The sequence below is a fragment of the Cucurbita moschata genome, unplaced genomic scaffold (assembly GCF_002738365.1).
Source record: "Cucurbita moschata cultivar Rifu unplaced genomic scaffold, Cmos_1.0 Cmo_Scf00005, whole genome shotgun sequence".
NCBI classification, from domain to species: domain Eukaryota; kingdom Viridiplantae; phylum Streptophyta; class Magnoliopsida; order Cucurbitales; family Cucurbitaceae; genus Cucurbita; species Cucurbita moschata.
The window spans coordinates 1,912,508-1,939,089 of record NW_019268521.1 but is presented as its reverse complement, the minus strand read 5'-3'; the positions used below and the strand labels follow the sequence as shown (position 1 = coordinate 1,939,089).

Below are 26,582 nucleotides of genomic sequence, written 5' to 3'. Positions count from 1 at the left end.
ACGTAGAAGAAATGAATTTGTGGCGAAGGGAAGAAGAGACTGTGAATTTATATATACAATTTTTCAATGGTAACGAAATAGCATCTTCCAATCTTTTAATGCAAATAAATAAATAACGTAAAAAATATAAATAAATAAACTATGTAAATTATTTTATTTTATTATCTACTCCGTTAATATATATATATATATATATTATTTTTGGAAATAATTTGAAAATTCAACTATAAAAAATAAATTTTTTAAAATTTAGGGTTGAAACGTGCACTCAAAATTAGGGTTTTTGGTATGGACCAACTCGAGAAAATAGTTGGATTAGACTGCTTTCTCTTCCTTTTACATGCCACGTAAATAATCTTAACTCAATTTGAACATAGCTCAAATGTTATTGATCAAAAGGTTAGACTTTGGACTGTGTTGTGTTGTATGTTGTGTGTTGTTAAGCTCCATAAGTAAATAAATAGAGGAAAATATATATATATATATATATATATATATATATATATATAATTTTATTATTTTTTTGTATGGGCGTTCGTGAGTTGGGTTGGGATGGGTTGAAATATCTTTTAGACTCTACCCAACTATTTGGGTTGCCAATTTTTTTAACCAAAATAATCTCTATTAAAAACGAACGTGACTAAACTCAATTATATTTTTTTTTGGGTTGGGTTAAGTTGGTTGTGGTTGGAGTCATTTATTTAAATTTTTATTTTTATTTTCAAATATTTAATTAAAATTTACCGGTTATTTTAAATTTATATATATATTATATATATATATATATATATATATTTATTTAAACAATAATAATTATGAAATTAAATAAAAATATACTTATAAAATTATATTATAAACAAAATTTTATTTTTTAAACTGAACAATAAATTCTCGTTCCGATTTTAGGAGAATCCGTGAGCTAACTCAATCTAAATAAGTTCATAATTTAAACTAAACTATACTGATTGAATTGATCGAATTTTTTAGATCATCCAAATTTTTAAACGCTTACAAAAATACGAAGCTGTAAAGTGGAAGTAATTCCAAATGATTTTGGTGCTTTGCTTGCAGCCCTTTCCATAATACGTAGTGAGAATTGCCTCTTTTCACAAATTGGTTTGGCCCTTAAGTTAAACAAAAAGTTGCATTGAAATGCCAACTAAATCCTCTTATATTATATTCTATTGTAACGCAAAGTCAAAACCCACCGATATCGATTTTTTATAGTTTAAAAGTGTAACCGCCTAAACTTACTACTGGCAGATATTGTCCAACCTAGCTCGTTATGTATGACAGTCAAGCTTCATTCTATTCTTTAACCGACATGAGATCTCACAATTCACCCTCATTTCATACCGTTATATGGAATGCTTCGTTCCATTCTCCAACTGATGTGGGATCTTACAATCCACCCCATTCAAAACCTAACGTCTTCGCTGGCACGCCGCCCGATGTCTGGCTCTAATACCATTTGTAACAGTTGACGCGCTTTACCCTTTTAGGGGCCCAGCGTCCCGGTGTCTGACTTTGATACCATTTGTAACCGTCCAAACCCTCTATCCCTCTTGGGGGCTTAACGTACTCACTGACACATCGCTCGATGTCTAGCTCTAATACCATTTGTAACAGTTGATGCCCTTTACCCTTTTAGGCCCTTCAGGGGCCCAGCATCCCGGTGTCTGACTTTGATACCATTTGTAACAGTCCAAACCCTCTACCCCTCTTGGGGGCTCAATGTACTCACTGGCACACTGTTCGATGTTTGGCTCTAAAACATTGGTAGCAGCCTAAGGCCACCACTAACAGTGGATGTGCGTCTCTCTCTCTCTCTCTCTCTCTCTATATATATATATATATATATTTGAAGTTTCGAGTTTAATAGATGAAGTAGACATCAGCTATCACCAAAGTATCGTCGAAGTACGCTGCATTAGCAATTAACACCCATATCGATAGTCTCGTCCAACCATAAGAACATCATAAATACAATGGCTCGATATATTACCTCGATATCGACATTGAACTCTTTTTACGTGCCGAAAATTGCATTAAAACACAAAAGAACATGAAATCATGCATTGGGTTGGAAGCCTGAACTTATAGAAGTTGAACATGTGGAGGTTATTAGAAGCTACAAAACAAGTGGAACCCCATTTTGCTCCTTTGCCTTTGAAATCACTCACAAAATAAGGCTGTTTCATTGCTGGATAAAGATAAATAAATAAATAATATTATTATTATTAAAAGAAATTGTGGTTCTCAAGGCTTACAACTGTCAAAACGACATAAGTTTAGTTGGTCGGTGTCGTTTCATGTACTAGAAACGAACTATTGTTTTGAGAATCTTATGAGAATGATGTTTTTTTTATTTATTTAATTTTAATTTTAATTTTGAGTTGAGCGAGAGGATCGAAGATTTGAAGTTTCGATTAGTTAGTCGAAAATATTTGTCCTAATTAATTTAATTTTGTTCGGATTGGTTACTCGGTAAAATCTATAAGTATATTAGTGTGAGATTTCATATCGGTTGTAGAAGGGAACGAAACATTTTTACTAGGGTGTGAAAATTTCTCTCTAATAGATGCGTTTTTAACTGTGAGGCTGACGACAATACATAACGGGCTAAACGGACAATATTTACTAGTAGTGGGATTAAGCTGTTACAGATGGTATTAGAGCAAGATGTTGAGCGATGTGTCAGTGAGGACGCTGGGCCTTAGAAGTAGATTGTGAGATCCCACATTGGTTGGAAAAGTGAACAAAGCAGTCATTATAAGGATGTGGAAATCTCTCCCTAATAGACCCGTTTAAAAATCGTGAAGCTAAGAGCCGTAACGAGTCAAAGCAGACAATATTTACTAGTAGTGGCTTGAGCGGTTACAATTAGGAAGAGATAAATAATTTTGTAATTCTTTTTATTTTTAATCTAAAAAAATATTATTTTAGCTCAAATTTTTTTAATTATAAATTTAGTCTCTAAACTTTTAAATATTTATTTATTTAGTCCATAAATTATTGTCGCTCAATAAATTTATGTCTAATAAATATTTAACCTATTTAATAATTAAAAATAATAATACATATTAAATTTAATATATATATATATATATATATATATATATATATAATTTAATTGATTTTTACAAAATTTTAATCTACAGACATATTAAATACAAATTTTTTTTTTCTTATTTTATTATTATTATTATTAATTTTATGGATCTAATCGTAAATCTTTTAAGGTTTAGAAACTTACACAATTCAAAATTGGAAGTTTAAATATTCAGACCGTCTGTAACAGTCTAAAGTCTACCGCTAGTAGATATTGTCTGCTTTAGCCTGTTACGTATCGTTATCAGCCTTACAATTTTAAAACGTGTTTACCAAGGAGAGTTTTTCACACCCTTATAAGAAATATTTCGTTCTACTCTCCAACTAATGTAAGATCTCACCTCGTCAAACCCTAAACCCTAAAAAAAATCGACGCATTGAATATCGTGTAAATATTGAAAGTCCATGCATGAAAGGAAATTGACCATTTTGGTGCATTCCGTTGGAAGTCTTCAACTCTCAAAAGGAAAGAAGGGAACCATATTTTTTGTATATTTGCTTTTGGAAGCACTGACAAAATAAGGCTGCAATGGTTTCTTGATAAAGATGCAAAATAAAAAGGGTCATCTGCATTCGACATCTGATAGCTAAAAAATGGACACGGTATATATTTTTTACTTTATAAGAGTGAATACTATACCTAGAAATCAACACGGGTTCTTCTATGTCACTTATACGTATGTCGGAAAAATTTATAAGTGGTCACCGAACATAGAATTGTTTAAAGTAAGGCACGCTTAACTAAATAATCTTAAAATTAGTGGAAGTTGATGTCGAATTGGGTTCACAAAAATGTTAGTCCTAGAAACGTCACCATTCAACGTCGGAAAAGACATGTTGGAAGACGAGATGTCGTATGTAGTAAACGCTGATTAGTGTCATGATCATTCTTGTCTAAAACGTGTTGTCTGTCACTGCATGTTAGATGTATCGGTCATACTTGTCCAAAACCTGTTGTTCATGGTCATATACCCATTTTAAACCCCTTTTAATTGCTTTCACGTGTAATTAAGTATTTACTATTCATGACATGTATATATGGGAGGAGAGGTGTATGTACGGGTGTACATGGTCCGGGTTGGGAGATTTTTTTGACCTAACCCAAAAGTTTGGGTTGGTTGAATTGGTAACCCAACTCAACCCAACCCTCTATCTTCGGGTTGGGTTGTCGAAATCTTTTTTTAAGTTTTATTTATCTACCATTTATAATTATTCAATACAAATAAAATATATTAAAAGTTCACCAACAAACTCTAAATAAATAAATAAATAAATTCAATAACAAACGTTAAAGTAAGAAAAATAAAAAATAATGATCATGAAATTAAATGAATAATAAAAATGATTAGTTTAAAGATATTATTGTATATAACAAAAATAAAAAATATATAAAAAACCTTTTAATTAAAATAAGATTATTTTAAGAGGTCCTAAACTATTAAAAAAGAAAAATATATATAAATTATGGTATAATAATATTATTACGGATAATAAATAAATTAGAATTTAAAATATGTTTTAAAATTATATATATATTTAAAATTTAGAATAAATAATAAAACTCGAAAATTTTGCCCATAAACCTGAAACCGAACCTTATAGTTCGGGATTGGGTTGGTCCGGGTTGTCGGGTTGAATGTACACTCTAGGTGTATGTCTGTTCATCATGTATACGCCCACCAAAACTAAAGTGCCCCAAGATGTACGGTAGGAGATGTGACTAGTTTGACAATTATCGGACGTGCTATCAAAACTGCGATGGATGCTTATTTACTTCTAACCTGTAATATTGTTTTATTTCAAATGGCTCATGTTTTAGAAAATATATTTTTTCTTTATGCTAAAAGTGATTCGAGGCTCGATCCTATGTTAGAACGGTTCACAAATTTACACGATTGACTTGTTTGCTCAGGCCGAGTCGAGTCACAAACCAACGAGTGAACCCATAAACCTCGGTAAGTAGTAGTACGCGCTTCCTTATCTTAAACCCCCATTCCTTCTCAGGTGAGCCATGAACCAGCACAGTTTCCCCGCCATGAACGCCCTTTCAAGTTCACCTTCCCTCAAATTCCCTCCTTACAAGACCAATCATCTCCTTCTACTACCTCACTCCCGCTCCACGCTTCAATCCATCGCTCTGTCTCGGAAACTAAAATTGAGGATAGTTTGTTCAGCATCCGAACATTCACAACATGCTGAACCAGCGAAGTACCAGCACTCTAAGAAGACGAAAAGCGTCTCGGATGGCGAGAAAGGGGTCGATCCTGTTGGATTTCTCACTAAACTCGGCATTTCTCACAAGCAATTTGCTCATTTCCTCCGTGAAAGGTAGTTTTCTTGGTTTTGTTTCGTCTCATGACAATGAATTTGGAAACTGGAAGCGAATGAGTGTGGAGTGATCATCCATGGAAATTTTGTTTCGAGAATTGAGAAATGTTTCGTTTTATTATAATAATATCGTAAACATGGCTATCTTATTTACTTGTAGATATAAATCGTTGAAGGACCTCAAGGATGAAATTTACGATCGTCATGCGAATCTCCAGGACCTGTCTTCTGGGTTAGTTGAGTTTTTCATTTTCATTTTCATCATTATCTATTACTCTTTCCTTTTTAGTTTAATTTTGTGCTTGGAACTTGGCACAATTGTTATTCCCATTCTCTTTCAGCACGTTCTTGGTTTTTTTGCACACATGAATCTAACGCTTTTGATATTTTGGATATAGATTTATGTTTTTAGGTATGCATCGCCATGTGGAACATCGTGTTGATTTTATGGAATGGGCTCCAGGTTTGGATTCCATGCTTCTGCTTTTCCTGCTCTAGATAATATATGATCGTGGAATATATGTAATGAACATCATGTTGTACATGCAAAGCCATTCAGATTATGTGGGTGACCTGAGTCTTGATTTAACTCAGCTGGTTGCGTTTTGTAATTTGGAGAATTCTCTTGCTAATCAATTTTTTTTTGCTAATCAATTTTTTTTTGTACCATATCAATGTCAGAACATCTGCCCTCTGTTGTGTTCTAGTGAATCTTGGGTGGGAACTTGTAACAGCCTAAACCCACCGCTAGTAGATATTGTCCTTTTTGTGCTTTCCCTTTCGGGCTTCCCCTCAAGGTTTTTAAAACGCGTTTGCTAGAGAGAGGTTTCTACACCCTTGTAAAAAATGCTTTGTTCCCTTCTCCAATTGATGTGGAATCTCATAATCCACCACCCTTCAGGGTCCAGCGTCCTTGTTGGCACTCGTTGCTCTCTCCAATCGATGTGAGATCTCACAATTCACCATTCTTTGGGGCCCAACATCCTTGCTGGCAAACCCCCCGGTGTCCACCTTTTCCCTTACAAATGTATTTATGTGATCACCAAGGTGATGAGTGAGGCCATTCCCCAACTTTTATTTTCAGATTCTAGTTGGGTGTAATCCAGACTTCTGGAGTTTCTTGATTCCTAGTGCATCCATAGCAGCCTTTTTATTTCTGTTTTCAGATTTTCACTGGACATCCTTCTCATGGTCAAATCTAAAAATATTTGATTTAATATGACTATAATTTTGAATGGAAAGTCTGGAGATGTGAATGGAGTTTTGGACTCAGATGGTTTGTTAGTCTCTTCTTGGGCCTCCTTGTCTAATTTATTTTCTGCTCTCTTATCTTAGTAATGCTAACTGGAGTGCATTGATGCTTCTATATTTGTTTGTTATGCTGAAGTCTGGTTAAGTTCTTTGTTGGTTGTTAATCTTCATTTTGCTGCATACCTTGCCTTTGTGGAGATCACCGGTTTTTCTTTCTGCTTGAGAAATACTTCGTTGGACAAGTTCCTCTTTCTGCTCTATTTTATTTCTTCAACCTAACTTAGTTGATCTTGATCTTCAACTTAAACATTGCTTTTATCTTTTCTCTAGGTTGTGAAAGATACAAAATAACAAAAAACACTGTTGAGCTTGAAGTTTCAATTTTAGAAGTGCCAACTATCTTTTTGAAGTCTTAGGGAAACCTAATTTCTATTGGTTTTTGCTTTGCTTTACCACTCATTTTAATAACTAGTTAACTTTTCTTTTTATAGGTGCTCGCTATTGTGCAGTAATTGGTGACTTCAATGATTGGTCACCCAGAGAAAACGTTGCCAGAGAGGGGCATCTTGGCCATGATGATTATGGTTACTGGTTTATCATCCTCGAAGATAGGTTGAAGGAAGGAGAGAAACCAGAGGAACTCTATTTTCAACAGTATAATTACGTGGATGATTATGATAAAGGTGACAGTGGGATCAGCATTGACGAGATCTTCAAAAGAGCGAATGATGAATATTGGGAACCTGGAGAGGACAGGTTCATCAAAAACCGTTTTGAAGTTCCAGCTAAGCTCTATGAAGAATTATTTGGTCCCAATGGTCCTCAAACATTAGAAGAGCTTGAAGAAATACCAGATGCAGAAACAAGATACAAGGCATGGAAAGAACAACATAAAGATGATCCATCTAGTGTTTCATATGACGTGATTGATAATGGGAAGGAGTATGATATTTTTAACGTGGTGATTGATCCCGTAACAAGGGAGAAATTTAAGGTTAAGAAACCTCCTATACCTTACTGGTTAGAAACACGTAAGGGAAGGAAAGCTTGGTTAAAAAAGTATAATCCCACTATTCCACATGGAAGCAAATACAGGGTATATTTCAACACTCCTGATGGGCCATTGGAAAGAATTCCTGCTTGGGCTACTTATGTGCAGCCAGGTAATGAAGGACAAATAATTACTAGGATTCATCTAAGATATTTACGTTACCATCAGTGCTATACTATCCTGAGGCAGTTTTTAGAAAGTTTTGATGTTTTTTTCCATGATAACTGAAGTTCGGTAATTTTATCTTAACTGGTGTATTGGTTAAAAAATTCAGATGCTGAAGGGAAGCAAGGTTTTGCAATCCATTGGGAACCACCACCAGAATATGCATATAAATGGAAAAACACCAGTCCTAATGTACCAAAGGCCTTGAAAATATATGAATGTCATGTGGGAATTAGTGGATCAGAACCGGAAGTTTCTTCTTTCAACTACTTTAGAGAGAAGGTGAGTCTCCTCTGCTTCAACTATATGCATGTGCATTATGATAACCAATATGTTTTTCATTGTTAGAAGCCATACTTTTATGGAGAAAAATGAAAGAATGCAAGAGCATTGAAAAAAGGCCCAACAAAAGGAATCTGTCCCTAACTACAAAAAAGACGCCAATCCAGAAGAACAACCAAGCTCGTAATTACAAAATGCCCTAATGACCAGTAGCTGGCGCCCATAAGGAAGTATTAAACCTGGCTACCTCCCAAAGTTCCTCATATGATCTCTTGGCCGCTCTAAAAATTCTATTGTTCCTCTCAAGCCTAATACCTCACAATATTTAACAAAACTGCAAAGGATCCAGCATGCCACAAAACCTTTTCCGCCTTAGAAGGAGAATTCGGGAGCACCTTCTCCATCAACTATCTACCAATATGTTGATGCAATTGATATTTCAAAAAAATTGTGAAGATGATTTAGAAATATTAGATGTTTGAAATACCACAAAAAAAATCAAATGCTCATTTAATAAAAGAACATTGGATTCGTGTACCATTAGATATACTAATGCTTCTTTTACATGTGAAACACACAGGAATAAACAAATATTATGTTCGTAGACATTAGTTTGTTAAAAACATATGGAAATTTTTTATTAGTGCATTTAAGATTCTGAAATTGTCTAGATTGTGTGATTATCGTGTAAGGAATAGCTAATTAAACTACTTGACTTGTGACAGTTGACGATCTTTTGTTGGAAGCAGGAACTTTTAAAGATATCAAATTTTCAGTTTGAAAATAATCAATAATGTATAAAATGCATTGATTTAAGAGATTATATAATCTCAAATGTGTGAGGGTGTGCGTGTGTGAGGCTATTCATTCCATGAAAAAATATAATTTGCACAAAAGTCTTGGAGTTATAAAAAAAGGTCTCCAACTGGAAACATTAAGGATTATATTTAATACAACATCAGGTTTATATAGCTTGTAGGGTTAACAAATTTGTAACTCAGAACCAGATTAAACATAAGCTCTACTTGTTAACAATGAGTTATACAAACCTAAGACACTCCCTTATGTTTGTCATATTTCTTTATATTGTTTTGTAAGTTTTCTTATAAAAAGACATTGTCAACAGCAAATCATCTAACATTTTAACTTATACTTCGGCTTTCATTTCGTTGTAACATTACTGACGTTGGTCCATATTCACTTTCAACTACGTTTTATCTCCCAGGTTCTTCCACATGTGAAGGAAGCTGGATATAACGCAATCCAACTGTTTGGAGTGGTTGAACATAAAGATTACTTTACACTTGGCTATAGGGTAAGATAGTTATTCTTGCATCTCTGCTGTTATCGAACAATTTAGGGCTTCTACGTTTTTGAACATTCATGTTGGCGACCTTTTGTTTTGGTAAGGTATTGGTCCGTAGAAGTTATATTTTGGTAAGTTATTGGGCTTTGGATATGTTTGGATTTTTTTGCCATCGTCTTTGAAGTACGAATAAAGAAATTTTTTTTCCTGCATATGAAGGGCCGAGTGAGTATTATGCTGCTAATATGATAATGCTATGTGAGATGGACAGAAAGGCAAAGAATTAAGTGGTCGTAGAGGAGGGACAAAGAGAGTGATCAAGAGAGAGATGAAAAGGCAGACAAAGAGTGTGCTAGTTTTTTAATTTCTGATCTGTGTGCTCTCTGTGAGATCTTTTGCTCATTTAAGTTTGTCCCCATTAATGCCGATATAGTGTACTTTTGTTGACCTTGAGTAGGTGGCTCTAAATTGCTGTAGTAAATCATTCCATTATGGTAATTGGCTATTAGTTCGAAATCATGTTTGATTAATCAATGAAGGATTAATCAAACAAAGAAAAGACGATAAAGAAGCTTAAGCTCTAGCAGCTCCCTTTTTATTTTTGTTAAAAAGATGCTTAAATAAATTATGCTTACACAAATTTAGGGGTGAATTGTACTTTAAGATGTCTACAGATCCTGTTTAACTGACTGGTAGACTATGATTGCAAAATTGGTTCTTTTTTCTATTTTTTCTGTAGTGAGGGTGGGTTGAGGGGGAGCAACAGGGGATCAGGCTTTAGCATTGTAAATGATTAAGCATCTTTATGCAGGTTACTAACTTCTTTGCTGTCAGCAGTAGATATGGGACCCCTGAGGACTTCAAGCGCTTGGTTGATGAAGCTCATGGTTATAATTCATCATCTATTACTATTCTTTTCGTTTACTCGCGTTAAATATTTTGTTGGTTCTATTTTCTCTTCGTCTTGTGTTAAATAAAAGGGGTATCATTTTCTTTGCAATTGTATTTGTAAGTGCTTCTTAGCTTACTAGACAGGCTAGATCACGTCAACAACCAAAGTGTTTTCAGATGCTGGTCAAGAGTCCCCTATAAAGCGAACAATTTCCATATCCCTATGTACGAAATGTCCTATCTGCTGTCGAGAGTTTTATATGATATGGAAGAATTTGCATGTACCCAAAACTGGTGTTTTTGGGCTGCTGGTTAAGAGTCCTATACAATGTGGAAAGATATGGTGTGGTCAAGTAAAACTGCCTTTATGATTTAGATTGCAGTCTGGTTAAGTTACTGCATTCTTGAACGTTCATGCAAGATCACTGTCTCTGTTTCTTTTCTTTTTTCCTTTATTATTATGATTATTAATTTTTAAAAAAATTTAGAATGTAAATTTTGCATGCATTCTATTCATTTTTTTTTTTTTTTGTTATTTTAATTGAAGAGAAAGTGAAAGCTTACGTACTTTTAGTTTGCACTTTTATTTATTTTTGGCACAGGCCTTGGACTTCTTGTCTTCTTGGATATTGTTCATTCATATGCTGCTGCTGATGAGATGGTCGGACTATCATCATTTGATGGATCAAATGACTGCTACTTTCATACTGGTATTTTTTGAGCCTTGATTACTCACTTTGTTGGCTAGTAGGCCTTAGCCGTCTGTCAGACTATATTGCCTCTTGATGCCAACGTTGCTTTTAAGTGGCTGGGCACGTGTTCTTATTCAGGGTTGTTAATGGAAAAAATTATTATTAATATTTTAACTTAATTCTTTTAACCTTACCTTTTTTCTTTTGTGATTGGATTTCTAATCCTCTTCTATTCAGATTAATAATTTTCTTATTTATATATTATTTTTCTTTTCTATTCCACCCCCAAGACCTTCTACAAGGAGGCATTCAAAAATGTTGCAAAATTGAAGCTCGGCATAAAATGTTAGATTATTGATATGTCACTATTTATTTGAAACCTACCATTATCCACCAAATTAATTGTGCTCTACCTCCTACTAGGAGCATTTGCTGCTTCTTCAATTGCGGGCTTCCAACTAGTTTGAATTTGTAGGAAATTGGAAAGTTTACAAGATCCTAAATTCAGCACACATTAGCAACAACAGTTTTCTTAATAAAAGCAAAGAAGGAAAGTATAGAAACGATCATATAGGTTCACCCTGGTGTATTGTTTGCATATTCTTTAGACTATCATAAGGATGAAGGTTAACTTGAGATGAAGAATATAAAATACATGCCTTCACAAGAATATGTCTCTGCAAAAATCATTCGAAGGAGCTCTAAAGTTCTTATAATATGCTCACAACTAGCCTTTCTGACCTTTTCCAACACTCTTATGTTTCCCCAACAAGTATTCAAGAAACATATATGAAAGATGCAATTTATAGCCTTATATCACACTTGTGCTGCAACGCAAAGCGTTGTTATGCTTTAGAACTCAAGGTCGCAGCCCATAGAACACATCCTGTTCAAGTAGTACTACAAGGTCTTTTCTTATATAAGCCGAGTATAAAACCTTGTGTGGGTCTTGCACCATTATCTGTCAGAGGTGTGAACATCTGTGCTTCTTTTTTGGCATTGTAGTACGAAGCCTTGTGGTTAAATGCTCTTTTTTTAATCAAGTATATTTCTTCTTGGCTTACCCATTTGTAAAGTCTTTCTGAACTTAGTTACTCTTCAAGTTTTTGCTTGAACAGGTAAAAGAGGGCATCACAAATATTGGGGAACAAGGATGTTTAAATACGGGGATCAAGATGTGTTGCATTTTCTTCTCTCAAATCTTAACTGGTAATGTACAAAACAAACCTCAAGGCTATTTTCCTGTTATAATTGAAAGTGATATTCATTCGTTTCCCCCTTTTTGGTATTGTTCATCGCCTTTCCTTTTTGTTTACAATATTTTAAAGTGAGTTTTGATCCTCTGTTGCAAGAACATGTTCTTAAATAGAATCCTATAGGGAACGATGAGAAACCTTTTCCCACTCATACAAGCCACAAAGAATGAACTTTTATTGGTCTCGTTATTATTTTTATTTGTTCAATAAGAAATGAAATATTCATTCCACGATAGAAGAAAAAAATAAAAGACAACTGAGTTATAAGAAGGGTCTCCATGTAGCTGTCACAATAGTGAGTGAATAATTACAGTCTAGATGGAAAGGACCAAAATTTTATATGCCCCTTTTTCTTTATACATCCTTGTACTTATCATGTTGATCGAAATGGGTTACATCTGGCTTGGAGTACAATTGTTTCTCCATGATTGAGGAGATTCTCTTTTCTTTTCCTTTTTGTGAGAAAGGCTGTGTGCTATGGCATACGAGTTTTTTTTTTGCTATTGTTTGGGGTATTTGACTAGAGAGGAATAACAAGACTTTTAGGGAGGTTGAGAGATCCAATGAAGAGGTCTAGGAGGGGGCTTGGTTTAATGCCTCATTGGGGGTTAGTTTCTTTTGTAATTGTGATCTTGGATTGATTTAGTTGGATTGGAGCCCCTTTTTAGCTAGTTTGGGGCTCCCTTCGTTTTTTTGTCTACTATTTTTTTTTTATATTCTCCTTTTCTTTTATTGTTTCTTAATGAAAGCTCGGTTTCTTTTATACAGAAATATATTGAAATGAAATTTATGTTCAACTTCTGTTTTGTATGCAATAGTTGTTTGACATTATGTTTTCTTTCTATTGTATATGAAGCGCGTGCTTTTGTTTATTGGTATGGTCATGTTAACTAGTTAGCATGGACCTTCTACATATGTAATTATTAATCCGCATGTAGGTTTATCTTTTAACAGGTGGGTTGTGGAGTATCGTATTGATGGTTTCCGTTTTCATTCACTCTCTTCAATGATCTATACTCACAATGGGTTTGCTTCTTTTACCGGAGACATGGAAGAGTAAGGCATCTACTGGAACTAGTAATCTTACATACACGCAACTGCTCTGTTATCCTTCTGCATTTTTTTTTAATACAATTTGAAACTAAAACTTTAATTCGGAAAGGAAAGCAATAATACTGATAACTTGGAAAATAGCTCTAGATGGATCTTTATTTGTTTGATTCAAACCATGTTTATTGTCTCATTATAACATATGAACCAGAGATCTTCTCTCAATTATCCTTGTTAACTGCTTTTAATAAAAGTTATTCCAACTGCACGGAAAGTTTGTGTGTATCTTCAGCTTAACGTTAGTATTTTGGTTTCTGATTTATGCTATCCTTGTGGTAATTGAAACCCAACCCTGTTTGTTCACAGGTTCTGCAATCAATATGTAGACAAGGATGCGTTGCTATACCTCATGCTGGCAAATGAGATACTTCATGGTCTTCATCCTAATATAATAACGATTGCTGAAGATGTAAACAATTGCTAATTTATTTGCTTTTTATATAATTTTATCATACCTATACTTGAAAACCCTTTTATTCTACACTTTGTAGTTAAAGTTAGAGGTTGGATTAATACCTTGTTTTGGCTTGGTAAATGGTTAATCGATGGTCTCTAGCTGATTAATTCTTTAGACTCTTCGTGCTGATTAATTCTTTAGACTCTTGGCTAGGATATTTACTTTTAGGCATTATATACATTCTAGCTTTCTAAAAATTCTTATTTGTCAGGCAACGTATTATCCTGGACTATGTGAGCCGACCTCTCAAGGTGGACTGGGTTTTGATTATTATGTGAATCTTTCCGCATCCGAGATGTGGTCGTCCTTCCTTCAGAATGTTCCAGACCAAGAATGGAGCATGAATAAGGTTGTTTCTATACTTTGTGAACCTGTTTGAATCACTTAGAGGGTTTTCCATTTATTAAGGGGAGAGAATTGCATCATGCAGATTGTTAGCTCATTAATTGACAACAGACACTACGTGAACAAGATGCTCCTGTATGCTGAAAACCACAGCCAAGTAATTTTCTTCTCAACCTTTTTAAATTAACGATGATCCGTACCTTAATGAATTTTAAGCATGGGTTTTTCATGCTTGGTTGCGTATCTTCCTGATCTTTTTCATTGTTTCTTTATTCTTTTAGTCCATCTCTGGTGGACGTTCGTATGCTGAGATTCTGTTTGGTGATACCAAGGAGCATGGTTCTGGATCAAAGGAAACACTGCTCAGGGGGTGTTCCTTACACAAAGTATGATTCATCTATTGAAGTAAAATTATTCATTTAACATCTTAGACAATAAATGTTCTAGTTTGCATAAAATTCTTGTAGCTTCAGAAACAGTTGCAATTTCACGATTTTACCGGTTTCAAATGTTTTTTAGTTAGCCAATAATAGGGAATTAGAACGTAGATCAAATGATATGTTGACCGAACAACATTTCAACTAATCACTTTCGGTTTTTACATTAACTACATTATAATCTTTTATTACGAAAACTCTCAAAGCCTGTTAAAAAAGAACGGTCTATCCAAGGTCCATATCGTGTGTCTATGCCCATTTTCAATGTATATTAGCTTACATTCAAATGCATAGGGTGAACTAGTTACTGCAGAAAGAGTTCTACGTTCTATTCCTTTCTGTCCTTACATTCAAATGCATAGCATAAGTTCTATCTCTGTAATTTTTCTTTTGATGGCCTTGAATCTGAATCAGATGATTAGATTTATCACATTTACTATGGGCGGACGAGCATATCTGAACTTTATGGGAAACGAGTTTGGGCACCCGAAGGTCAGGTTCTATCTCTTCAATATGCATGAAGATGTATAATATTTGTAATGTTTGTCTCCTGTCAAAATATATGTGTAATATTTGTCTATGTATCAGAGAGTTGAGTTCCCGATGCCAAGCAACAACCTCTCGTTTTCACTTGCCAACCGACAGTGGGATCTTTTAGAAAAGGAAATGCATCGTGATTTGTTCGTCTTTGACAAGGTGTTCAGCTATTTTTCAATATCATCAATTTTGAAAACTTTGTTATGCAACTTGAAGTGAAGTAAATGTTTTTGAGATCAAGTCCCACAACTATTTTTCAACTCCGGAAAGTGACTCTAGTTCAAGAAAATGAAACTAAAATCATAATTGTAAAAAATATTATTGAACGTTGCTTAAAAGGAGACATCCTCACCACCTTCCAAACCTCATCACATGATGTTTAACTTAATTTAATAAAAAATGAGTTTCTATTGATCTAATTCAATTGTGCTAATTTACTTTCTTCTTTCTAGGACCTGATGGGATTGGATGAAAATGAAAAACTACGAACAAGAAGTTTACCAAATGTTCACCATGTCAATGAAGCTACCAAAGTAAGATTTATCCTTTTCCTTTCTTTTTTAGTTCATTTTATCTACGGACGCTTACACGTTTGGTTCTTGCTTATCTAACGCACCCTTAAGAATGCAGATAAATGTAATTCTTGGGTGGAACATCTTGATATAGTGTTCAGTGTGAATCAATACATTATTTTTAACCTTTTCAGGTAATATCTTATATTCGAGGTCCCTTCCTCTTCATATGCAACTTCCATCCCACAGATTCTTACGAAAGCTACAGTGTTGGTGTGGAAGAAGCTGGAGAATATCGAGTAAGTACTACTTTGCTACCAAGTTATATTTTTCTGAAACTTCTTAGTATTACTTGGATTTTGTTCAATAACGATTATCTTTCGTCTTAAAATTGTTTTTTCACTTTTATAAAACATTTTTAGAATGTACACAATTTAAACTAATAACTCAAACCATTTTAAAAGCAAGTTATAATTTTAAAATAGATTAGAAAATAAAGAACCTAAGAATAGCTCAATTGTTAAATCATATACCCTCGATCTGATAAGAGGTTCTGTGAGATCCCACATCAGTTGGGGAGGAGAACGATGCATTCTGATGAGGGTGTGGAAACCTCTCCATAGTAGATGCGTTTTAAAAGCCTTGAAAAGAAGCCCGAAAGGGAAAGTCCAAAGAGGATAATATCTGCTAGCAGTGGGTTTGGGTTGTTACAGTTGGTATTAGAGTCTGACACCGGGCGGTGTGCTAGCGAGAACATAGAGGGTGGACATTGGGTGGTGTGCCAGCGAGGACACTGGGCCCAAAGGGGGGTGGATTGTGAGATTCCACATTGGTTGGGGAGGAGAACGAAACATTCTTTATAAGGGTGTGGAAACCTCTCTCTAGTAGACGCATTTAAAAACCTTAAGGGAAAACCCCAAAGAGGACAATATATGCTCGCAGTGGCCTTGGGCTGTTACAGGTTCGAATCTCTCCCCTACATGTTGTGTGGCTGGACTTTAATAAACAGGTATAGGGAACTTGAATTTAAAGTTATTATCAAAGGGGGTGTGACCTTTTGCTTATTATCTAGCACCCATGTATACACATTGTCACTCCATGAACTTTATACAAATAGGCAAATTTTAGCCTTTAAACAAAAGTCTTCCAGTCCTCATATTAACCATAATTTGGTTTTTGTGCTCATTTTCAAACACCCAAAAAATGGACTAAAGTCTGATATTTTAATGTGCACAGATTATATTAAATACCGATGAGACTAAATATGGAGGTCAAGGGATTATAAAGCATGATCAATATCTTCAACGAACAATAAGCCGAAGGTAACGGTTTTCGACTTTCTTGAAGACTTCCTTCGTTCTCCTGTAATTCATTTTGAGATTACTTTTCACCATATATCATCATGTGATCTTCATGTTTCCAGAATTGATGGCCTCCGAAACTGCCTAGAAGTGCCGTTGCCTTGCAGAACTGCACAGGTTCGTTAAATTTGTGGATGTTGTGTTGTTTTTCGGATATGGTTTTTTGTTTCTCGTTTCCTCTTTGTCGAAAAAAATAGAAACATGTTTGGAAACCATTTCTTGTTTCTTGTTTTTTGGAATTCTGAATAAAAAAGAATGATTGATTCATCACGTTATGATAGGCAAACGAAAGAAAATGAAGTAGATAACTTAAAATATTAGAATAACGTGCGTATGTTACATATGGCACTCTACTTGTTCTTTATTTTTTTCTGTTATTTATCCGTTAACATAACATATAATCACGGTTGAAAGTTCAAGAACATAATTGAAACTTGTTAAAGTTCGGTGACTAATATACACGACCACTAGACTTCATTTATGCTTGAAAATGATGCAAAGGAACTGATATTACACTTTCTTAAGATAGATACTCTGCACACACTCGTTAATTTTCGAACTAAATTCATTTTCCATGTATACTCACCCGATCTCTCTCGCTCGCTCGCTCGTGCAGGTCTACAAACTAAGTCGAATATTGAGAATATAAGCCGTTTTGAACCCATTTGGAAGAAATTAGACAGAAGTTTGCCAAAGTTGCTAATATGTGTCTGCTAGAAAGGCATGCCCAATAGAGCCTGATTTTCCAGTGGTGAGGTAATTTGTTGAATCAAAGCCTATTAGAACAGCTGATGTTCAATGTATTTATGAGATGAAATCACTTGATCTTTGCAGGTTTCATTTCCTATTTTCACCACTCATAGAATTTTGACTGTGGCTCTTTTGTAAACCGCCACGGTAAATTTGTATATTAAGTTGATCATGAGTAAGTATTCACTTTATACTCGGTCCGTTTATTTCTTACCTAAATTTTAAATTTGTAAGATCCCGGTTGTTGAGGGGAGCGAAACATTTCTTATAATGGTGTAGAAATCTCTCCTTATTAGACGTGTTTTAAAACTGCGAGGCTGATGACAATACATAACAGGCCAAAATAGACAATATCTAGTAGTAGTGAATTTGGGCTGTTACAAATGGTAATAGAACTAGACATCCGGTGTGTCAGGGAGGACGCTAGGCCCCTAAGGGGTGGATTGTGAGATCCCACATCAATTGGAGAGTGGAACGAAATATTCCTTTAAGGGTGTAAATACATCATAAAAACGTTAGGTTGACGGATATTCGTAACGGGTCAAAGTGGACAATATCTATCCGCGCTGAGCTTAAGTTGTCACAACACTTGAATAAATATTCGTAATTATGGTACTCTTTGAAATTTAAAAATGTTAAATTGGAAAAAAATGTTATCAATGGAGTTTTAATTATTGAAAGATTAATTTAATTGAATATTGTTATTAATATTATTGCAAGTTGGATTTTTTGTTACCAAATTTTAGTTTTTTTTTATTTGCTTCATTTTCTAACTAAATTATGAGACAATTATATTATAAATTAAGATTTGTATTAACGATTTTAAATGATTCATTTATAATATTGATAATAATAACCATTATTCTATATTATCAAAAAAAATTATTAATAAAATAGGATAATTAAATGGACAATGTATATATTAATTCAAAATGTAAATTTAAATATCAAACATTTTAACCCAATAAAAAATATTATTAAATTATTTATAAAATGAGGTGACATAAACTTTAAATCAATTTTACAAGTGAATAATTTAATAAATTATCATAGTAATCATTAATTTAATATTTTTTTTAATTATTGTTTGAAAATTAGCATAATATATTAAGGGTATTTTTTTTAGTTTTTTATTTTAATTTTTTAATTTTCTAATTTTTTTTAATTAAGAGTTTTATTAAAAAAAATTCATTTTTGAAATATTTTTTAAAGTTATATTTTTAAAACCCTTAAAAAAAAAATTAAGGGTATTTTTTGTTTTTTTTTTTTTGGAGTTCAATAAATATAGAGTAGTCAACACAAGTCACCACGTTTAGCTACTTTAGTTGCTTTGGCTAGTTACTCGAGATTTCCAATTATCCCATTTTTTAATGTTAGCAATGTATAACGGTCGAATAGGATCATTTTTTGCTCGAGACCTTTTACTATTTATCATTAGTGGAAGTTAGAATTAATTCCCGTATATCTACTTCTATCGATGTGAGGAGGAAAGAAACCGTTAACCTTACTATTTTTTATCATGTGGGAGTTAGAATTAATTGTCGTTTATCTACTTCTATCAATGTGGGGAGGAAAGAAATGGTTGTATTCAACTACAAAGTTTATTTTGTACACCCGAGAGGTTCTATTTTTTTTTCGTTGATGGGAGTTATGGGTATCGGTTTATATGGTTCTAACAAACCAGCTTTGAATTTTGAAACATCGGCTAATCAGTCTTATCCTGTAGTGTTGTAAGTAATATTCTATATCGGATTTCTTATTCCTTTTGCCGTGAAATCACCGATTAGTTCATTTTCTTGAGATCGGAAGTTTAAATCCGAGATAGGAAAGATTTAAATATATATGTGTGTGTATACACTCCGTCTAGGCCTAGAAATCGACGCCCTCTCCGCTGCTAAAGAGAGTTCCTTTTCTTCCCTTCGCCGGCGTGAAATCGGAGGAGTCTTGTTGAGACTTGAAGGTTTTTGATCGTCGAAAATGTCGAATCTTCCCCAATCGCACTCCATGAATGCTGCGTTTGGAGGTCCTGGTATCGGTTCGTCGATCCCCAGTGCCTCCGGAGCTGCACCGAACAAGGAGCGAAAAATGGCTTCTTCGGAGCAACTAGTGCTCGACCTCAGCAACCCGGAACTCCGGGAGAACGCTCTCCTTGAACTGTCGAAGGTAAGATTCCTTGACCTTTAAGCGACCAGAGAGAGGAGGAGGAGGAGAGTGTTGAGGATTGGTGTTTTTTCTTGTTTTGGTGTGATGGTTGTGATAATTAGGGATTGCGGCTGAAAGGATTTGTGTTGGTGTTAGAGAATTTGTAGGTTTTGTTTGGCATGTCAGGAATTTGTAACTTGCTGTGGCTGAGAGGAATTTTCGCGATCGGTTGTGTTTATTTGAAATGAAATTATGTTCTTATTGCTGTATAGTTCATAGCAGCTAGGTTGAATGTTGTTTTGATCCTTGCATGTTTAGTGCTACTTTTGTTAATTGTTTTGTATAGAATAGACTGAAATTTTCGCGAACGTCAGGAATTGTTTTGTTAATTGACTATTTTTAGCTCAAGCTAATTACGTAGCCTTCTTCTTCTTCTTCCACTTTTCTCTCAACTTCTTGCTGCAATTTTTTTTCTATTGCGCTTCGGTTGGAGGGGAACGATCCGGCTTCTGTAGAAGGGGAACGATCCATCCCCCTTCTGTAGAAGGGAACTTATGACATGCAATGAAACAATCCATCCCCCTTCGGTCGAAGGGGAACGATCCATCCCCCTTCGGTAGAAGGGAACTTATGACATGCAACTGAAACAATCCATCCTGCTTCGGTAGAAGGGGGAACGATCCTGCGCCGGTAGAGGGGGAACGATCCCAATCCCGCGCCGGTAGAAGGGAACTTATGACATGCAAGGGGAACGATCCCAATCCCGCGCCGGTAGAAGGGAACTTATGACATGCAACTGAAACAAGTGCTTACGAATGGGAAAAGGGACAGTAGAAGGGAACTGATGACATGCAACTGAAATGCAAATGAGAAAAGGGGTGGTTAAACGATCCCGTGCCGGTAGAGGGGGAACGATCCCGCGCCGGTAGAGGGGGAACGATCCCGCGCCGGTAGAGGGGGAACGATCCCGCGCCGGTAGTAGGGAACTTATGACATGCAACTGAAACAAGTTCTTACAAATGGGGAAAGGGACGGTAGAAGGGAACTGATGACATGCAACTGAAATGCAAATGAGAAAAGGGGTGTTTTCAGAGCAATCTGTCTTTCCCCGGACCCTACGACTAAGAAAGATGTTCACCTCTTAAAATATCCCATATACGTAGGCGTGAACCGTGGAAGGGGTCAGATTTATCCCAATGGGACAAAGCATTGGTAGGGTGAAACTTCTCCCTAGCACGCTTGGGATAGGCCCAAAAGAAAACCCCAAAGAGGACAATATCTGTTGATTCTTTGTTAGCGTTCATCATATGGGAATTCTTTTGGTATTGTATGTGCAGTTAACCAAGTATATCTGATACCCTAATTTGCTTCTGTTCTTATTTTTCAGAAGAGGGAACTGTTTCAAGATTTGGCTCCACTGTTATGGAACTCCTTTGGAACCATTGCTGCCTTGTTGCAAGTATGCTGCTTTAATTCTCAAACATACTATGAATTGTCTATAATTCACTCCTAATCTTGTTTGATTTTGTGTTTGTTTGTTTGTTTGTTTTGGGGTGGAACAGGAAATTGTATCAATATATCCTGTTCTGTCTCCCCCTAATCTGACCCCGGCGCAGTCGAATAGAGTTTGCAATGCTCTTGCTCTTCTTCAGGTCACTCCTTGTCGAACTTGTTACATCATGGAATCAAATTACATATGATTTTGTGCTCACTAGTTACACAATATCTTGTTGATCTGAAACTATAACTTATGCAGTCTATATCACTTTTTGTATGTTTTTTTTTGCAGTGTGTAGCTTCACACCCAGATACAAGGATGTTGTTTCTGAACGGTAATGTTGTTGATCTTGTTAATGTTTGAACACTTTTGCTTGAGACTTTGTTCAAGACACAATCTAACATACTAAATGAAGTGGGCTTGTCGGAAATTTACACTAATTAGTTTGTGTGGAGGAAGCAATGAAACTAGCCATGTGGATCCCAAACACTTTGAAAGACTCTCCATCTCATTTTTTATGAAAGAATACTAGAACATAAAATAGAAAGCCACAAAAAGGAGGTAACGTGTAATAGCCTAACCCCACCGTTAGCCGATATTGTCTGGTTTTAAAAAGCGTCTGTTAGGAGAGGTTTTCATATCAGGTCAACCTAAAACCCGTTTGTTAGGGAGAGGTTTTCATACTGAGTCAACCTAAAATGCGTATGTTAGGAAGAGGTTTCCATATCAGGTCAACCTAAAACACGTCTGTTAAGGAGAGGTTTCTATACCGGGTCAGCCTAAAATGCGTCTGTTAGGGAGAGGTTTCCATACCGGGTCAGCTTAAAACGCGTTTGTTAGGGAGAGGTTTTCATACCAGGTCAGTCTAAAGCACGTTTGTTAAGGAGAGGTTTCCACACCCTTGTAAGGGTCAACCTAAAACCCTCACGGTTTTAAAACGCTATAAGGGTCAACCTAAAACCCTCACGGTTTTAAAACGCTATAGGGGTCAACCTAAAACCCTCATGGGTTTAAAATGCTATAAGGGTCAACCTAAAACCCTCACAGTTTTAAAATTCGAGGCGTTATATAACCTAACAAAAACATATTTTCCTAAAATTCGAGGTGTTACATAACCTAACAAAAAGGACCTCCACTCTAAAGAAAAAATTAAACCTAACAGATAATTACAATTATAACTTCTGCATAATCCACCATGGGGCTTCTAAGTTGAATATCTAGCAAAATTTTTGAATGCATATATTAGTTGGGTGCTTAGCAGTTAGCGGTCATAGGATTTTCACGATTTCCTTAAGATGATTGCATAGTTGTCTGTTTGTTTCAAGAATTGATTGATACTGAATTTATCCTGTCCAGCTCACATACCGTTGTATTTGTATCCTTTCCTCAACACGACTAGCAAGTCGAGGCCTTTTGAGTACTTGCGCCTTACTAGCTTGGGTGTCATCGGTGCGTTGGTGAAGGTATGTCACTTTAAAGCATGAGCTTATACTCTCTCCCTATAATTTTCTTATAACAGCCCAAGCCCACCGCTAGCCGATATTGTCCTCTTTGGGTTTTCCCTCTGGGCTTCCCTCAAGGTTTTTAAAACGTATGGATAGGTTTTCACACCCTTATAAAGAATGCTTCGTTCTCTACCCCAATCGATGTGGGATCACACAATCCACCCACTATCAGGGCTCAGCGTTCTCGCTGGCACTCATTCCTCTCTCCAATTGATATGAGATCTCACAGTCCACCCCCTTCGGGCCAGCGTTCTTGTTGGCACACCGCTCGGTGTCTGGCTTTGATACCATTTTTAACCGCCCAAACCTATCGCTAGCGGATGTTGTCCTCTTTGGCTTTCCCTTCAGGGACTCCCCTCAAGGTTTTAAAACACGTCTCCTAGGGAGAGGTTTTCATACCCTTATAAATAATGCTTCGTTCTCCTCCCCAACCGATGTGGGATCTCACAATCCACCCATTATCGGGGCCCAACGTCCTCACTGACACTCATTCCTCTCTCCAATCGATATGGGATCTCACAGTCCACCCCTTCAGGGCTAGCGTTCTCGCTGGCACACCACTCGGTGTCTGGCTCTGATACCATTTTTAACCGCCCAAACCCACTGCTAGCAGATACTCTCCTCTTTGGGCTTTCCCCTCAAGGTTTTTAAAACGTGTCCACTAGGGGAGGTTTCCACACCTTTATAAAAAATGTTTCGTTTTCCACTCCAACGGACGTGAGATCTCACCTTTCTTCTTTTTTTTCTTTTTTTCCTTTTTATTGGGCACTCTCTATATTGAAAATATAATAACTTTTGTTTTCCTCTTTTTTTTTTTTTTACCAGGTAGATGATACAGAAGTAATAAGTTTTCTGCTGTCAACTGAAATAATTCCTCTATGCCTGCGTACAATGGAAATGGGAAGCGAGTTGTCAAAAACAGCTGAGTTTCCTGATGCTACTTTTATTTCTATATTTCTCTTTTTAATTTTTATAGCAATGTGAACTGGTTGCAATTTTATCTCATTTTATACCTTATTTTATTGGAAATTATCTATTATAAAATCTCAATTGCACTTGTCACCAAAAATTAAGGGATGAGGACCCACTCTCAATTTGTGGGCCCTTTCTAAAACTCTGAATTATTAAAACTGAGTTATTCCTTTTGATAGGGTAGGAAACACCCCTCCTGACGTGAGATCCCACGTTGGTTGGGGAGGAGAACGAAACATTCTTTGTAAGGGCGTGAAAACCTCTATCTAGCAACCTTGAAGGGAAGCCCGGAAGGGAAAACCCAAAGAGGAAAATATGTGCTACGGTGGGCTTGGGCTGTAACAAATGGTATTAAAGCCAGACACCGAGCGATGTGCCAACGAGGAGGTTGAACCCCGAAGGAGTTGGACACGAGGCGGTGTGCTAGCAAGGATGCTGGGCCCCGAAGGGGTGTGGATTGGGAGGTCCCACATCGATTGGAGAAGGGAACAAGTGCCGGCTAGGACGCTTGGCTCCGAAGGGGGTGAATTGTGAGATCCCACGTCGATTAGGGAAGGAGAACAAAGCATTCTTTATAAGGATGTGGAAACCTCTCCCAAGAAAGGAAAGCCCAAAGAGGATAATATGTGCTGGCGGCCGTTTAGTTTTTTTTGTGAATTGTTTGGCTTAATGTCTTGGTAAAAGAGGTTTCCAGCCTCTCAAAATAGGTGGTGGTTTGTGTCTCTTTATTGTGCTGATTGCTTTGTGTCAACAGGGATTTCTTGTTCTGTTTATGTTTGGCACTGTTATTGGCTCTTGCAGGTGAAATATTAGAGGAGACCTTACACTAAATTGACCCACGACTTTGAACTGCAGGTTGCAACATTTATCGTGCAGAAAATTTTACTGGATGATGTCGGGTTGGATTATATTTGTACTACAGCCGAAAGATTTTTCGCTGTTGGTCGAGTTCTGGGGAATATGGTTGCAGCTCTTGCTGAGCAACCTTCATCTCGTCTCTTGAAGCACATAATTCGATGTTATCTTCGATTGTCCGATAACCCGAAGTGCGTAAAAGTGGATTTGCATTTCAGTTAAGGTATTATTATTAGCCTTTTCGGTTTCTTTAACGACTTGTTCCGTTGTTCAGAGCTTGCGACGCCTTAAGGAGCTGTCTTCCAGACATGCTGAGAGATTCTACTTTCAATGGCTGTCTTCGGGTAAGTGTCTTTTCGACATGAATTTCATTTGTGTCTGTAGGGCTTCTGTGAAGCTTTCTGTTCTAAGTATGTTTCTAATTCATGTTCAGTGTCTTAGGCTAAGCTGACTATGTTGGCGTTGTAGAATGGTTATGCTAAGAGGAAAATACTGTAAAATTTCCGTTGGGGAAAAAAAAAACGTGGTTGAGGAAGAGAACGAAACATTCTTTATAAGGGTGTGGAAACCTCTCTCTAGCAAACATATTTTAAAAACCTTGAGGGAAAGCCGGACAGGGTAAGCCCAAAAAGGACAATATCTGCTAGTGGTGGGCTTGGACCGTAATAAATGGTATTAGAGCCAGACATTGGGCGATGTGCTAGTGAGGAGACTGATCCCCGAAGGGGGTTAAAACATGAGACGGTGTGCCAGCAAGGACGCTGGGCCTCGAAGGGGGGTGGATTGGAGAGTCTCACATCGATTGGAGAAGGGAACGAGTGCTAGCGAGGACGCTGGGCCCTGAAGAGGGGTGTATTGTGAGATCTCACATCGGTTGAAGAAGAGAACAAAACATTCTTTATAAGGGTGTGGAAACCTCTCCCCAGCAAACGTATTTTAAAAACCTTGAGGGGAAGCCCAACGTCGGCAATATCTGCTAGCGGTGGGGATGGACCATTACAAATGGTATTAAAGCCAGACATTGGGCGGTGTGCCTGTGAGGAGGCCGAGCCTCAAAAGGGGTTGGACACGAGGTGGTGTGACCCTAAAGGGGGGTAGATTGAGGGTCTCTCACATTGATTAGAGAAGGGAACGAGTGTTAGCGAGGATGCTAGGTCCCGAAGGGGTGGATTGTGAGATCCCATATCGGTTGAGAAAGAGAACGAAACATCTTTTATAAGGGTGTGAAAACCTCTTCCTAGCAAACACGTTTTAAAAACTTCGAAGAGAAGCCCGAAAGGGAAAGTCCAAGAAGGACAATATCTACTAGCGGTGGACTTGGGTCGTTACATAAAGGGTTCTCACTAAGTATTGGACTTGTTGTTATAACTTATTATCAAAACTCCTTGATTTCGCAATTGTGGTTCACTTCCAAATTTTTAACGTTGACAGGATGATCCAACCACTAGGAGGTGGCTGCAACAGTTGCTTATCAGTGTAGGAATGAGTAGGGTTCCTACGCTTCAGGCAGGGGCTGGATTTGATCACATGATGTGAACTAAACCCGTAATGTATGTTCCAAAATTCTCTGTATTTGCATATAGCATCACCTCAGCATTGCCAAAACTTATTTACGGGTTTGTAATTCTAAAAACCGATATGCATTCAACTTGAACAATGCCTGCTCGAGTAAACCTTCTCGAGTAAAAGAATTATACACATGTTTATAGCTTTGTCATTAGAACTTCCTTCTCTGTTTTCTTCAAGTAATCTATCGTGCATCTATGAA

General features: G+C 36.3%; 2 protein-coding genes across 2 annotated transcripts; both read left to right on the top strand.

Moving 5' to 3' along the window:
* Nucleotides 1-5,061: 5,061 nt before the first annotated feature.
* Nucleotides 5,062-17,763, top strand: LOC111443613 (1,4-alpha-glucan-branching enzyme 3, chloroplastic/amyloplastic). The gene is made up of 21 exons (XM_023081511.1): nt 5,062-5,439; nt 5,600-5,671; nt 5,838-5,902; nt 7,182-7,853; nt 8,016-8,188; nt 9,414-9,503; nt 10,306-10,381; nt 10,988-11,095; nt 12,196-12,286; nt 13,288-13,389; nt 13,750-13,852; nt 14,112-14,249; nt 14,331-14,402; nt 14,527-14,631; nt 15,097-15,174; nt 15,271-15,378; nt 15,672-15,752; nt 15,926-16,030; nt 16,968-17,053; nt 17,155-17,209; nt 17,709-17,763. Exons 1-21 carry the CDS (start codon nt 5,123-5,125, stop codon nt 17,739-17,741), a joined length of 2,730 nt encoding a protein of 909 aa, XP_022937279.1. The 5' UTR covers nt 5,062-5,122; the 3' UTR covers nt 17,742-17,763.
* A 1,930-nt stretch (nt 17,764-19,693) lies between these two features.
* LOC111442939 (CCR4-NOT transcription complex subunit 9-like) lies at nt 19,694-26,582 on the top strand. Its single transcript, XM_023080501.1, has 9 exons — nt 19,694-20,005; nt 21,372-21,443; nt 21,547-21,636; nt 21,774-21,816; nt 22,839-22,945; nt 23,813-23,908; nt 24,815-25,005; nt 25,089-25,158; nt 26,246-26,582. Exons 1-9 carry the CDS (start codon nt 19,820-19,822, stop codon nt 26,348-26,350), a joined length of 960 nt encoding a protein of 319 aa, XP_022936269.1. The 5' UTR covers nt 19,694-19,819; the 3' UTR covers nt 26,351-26,582.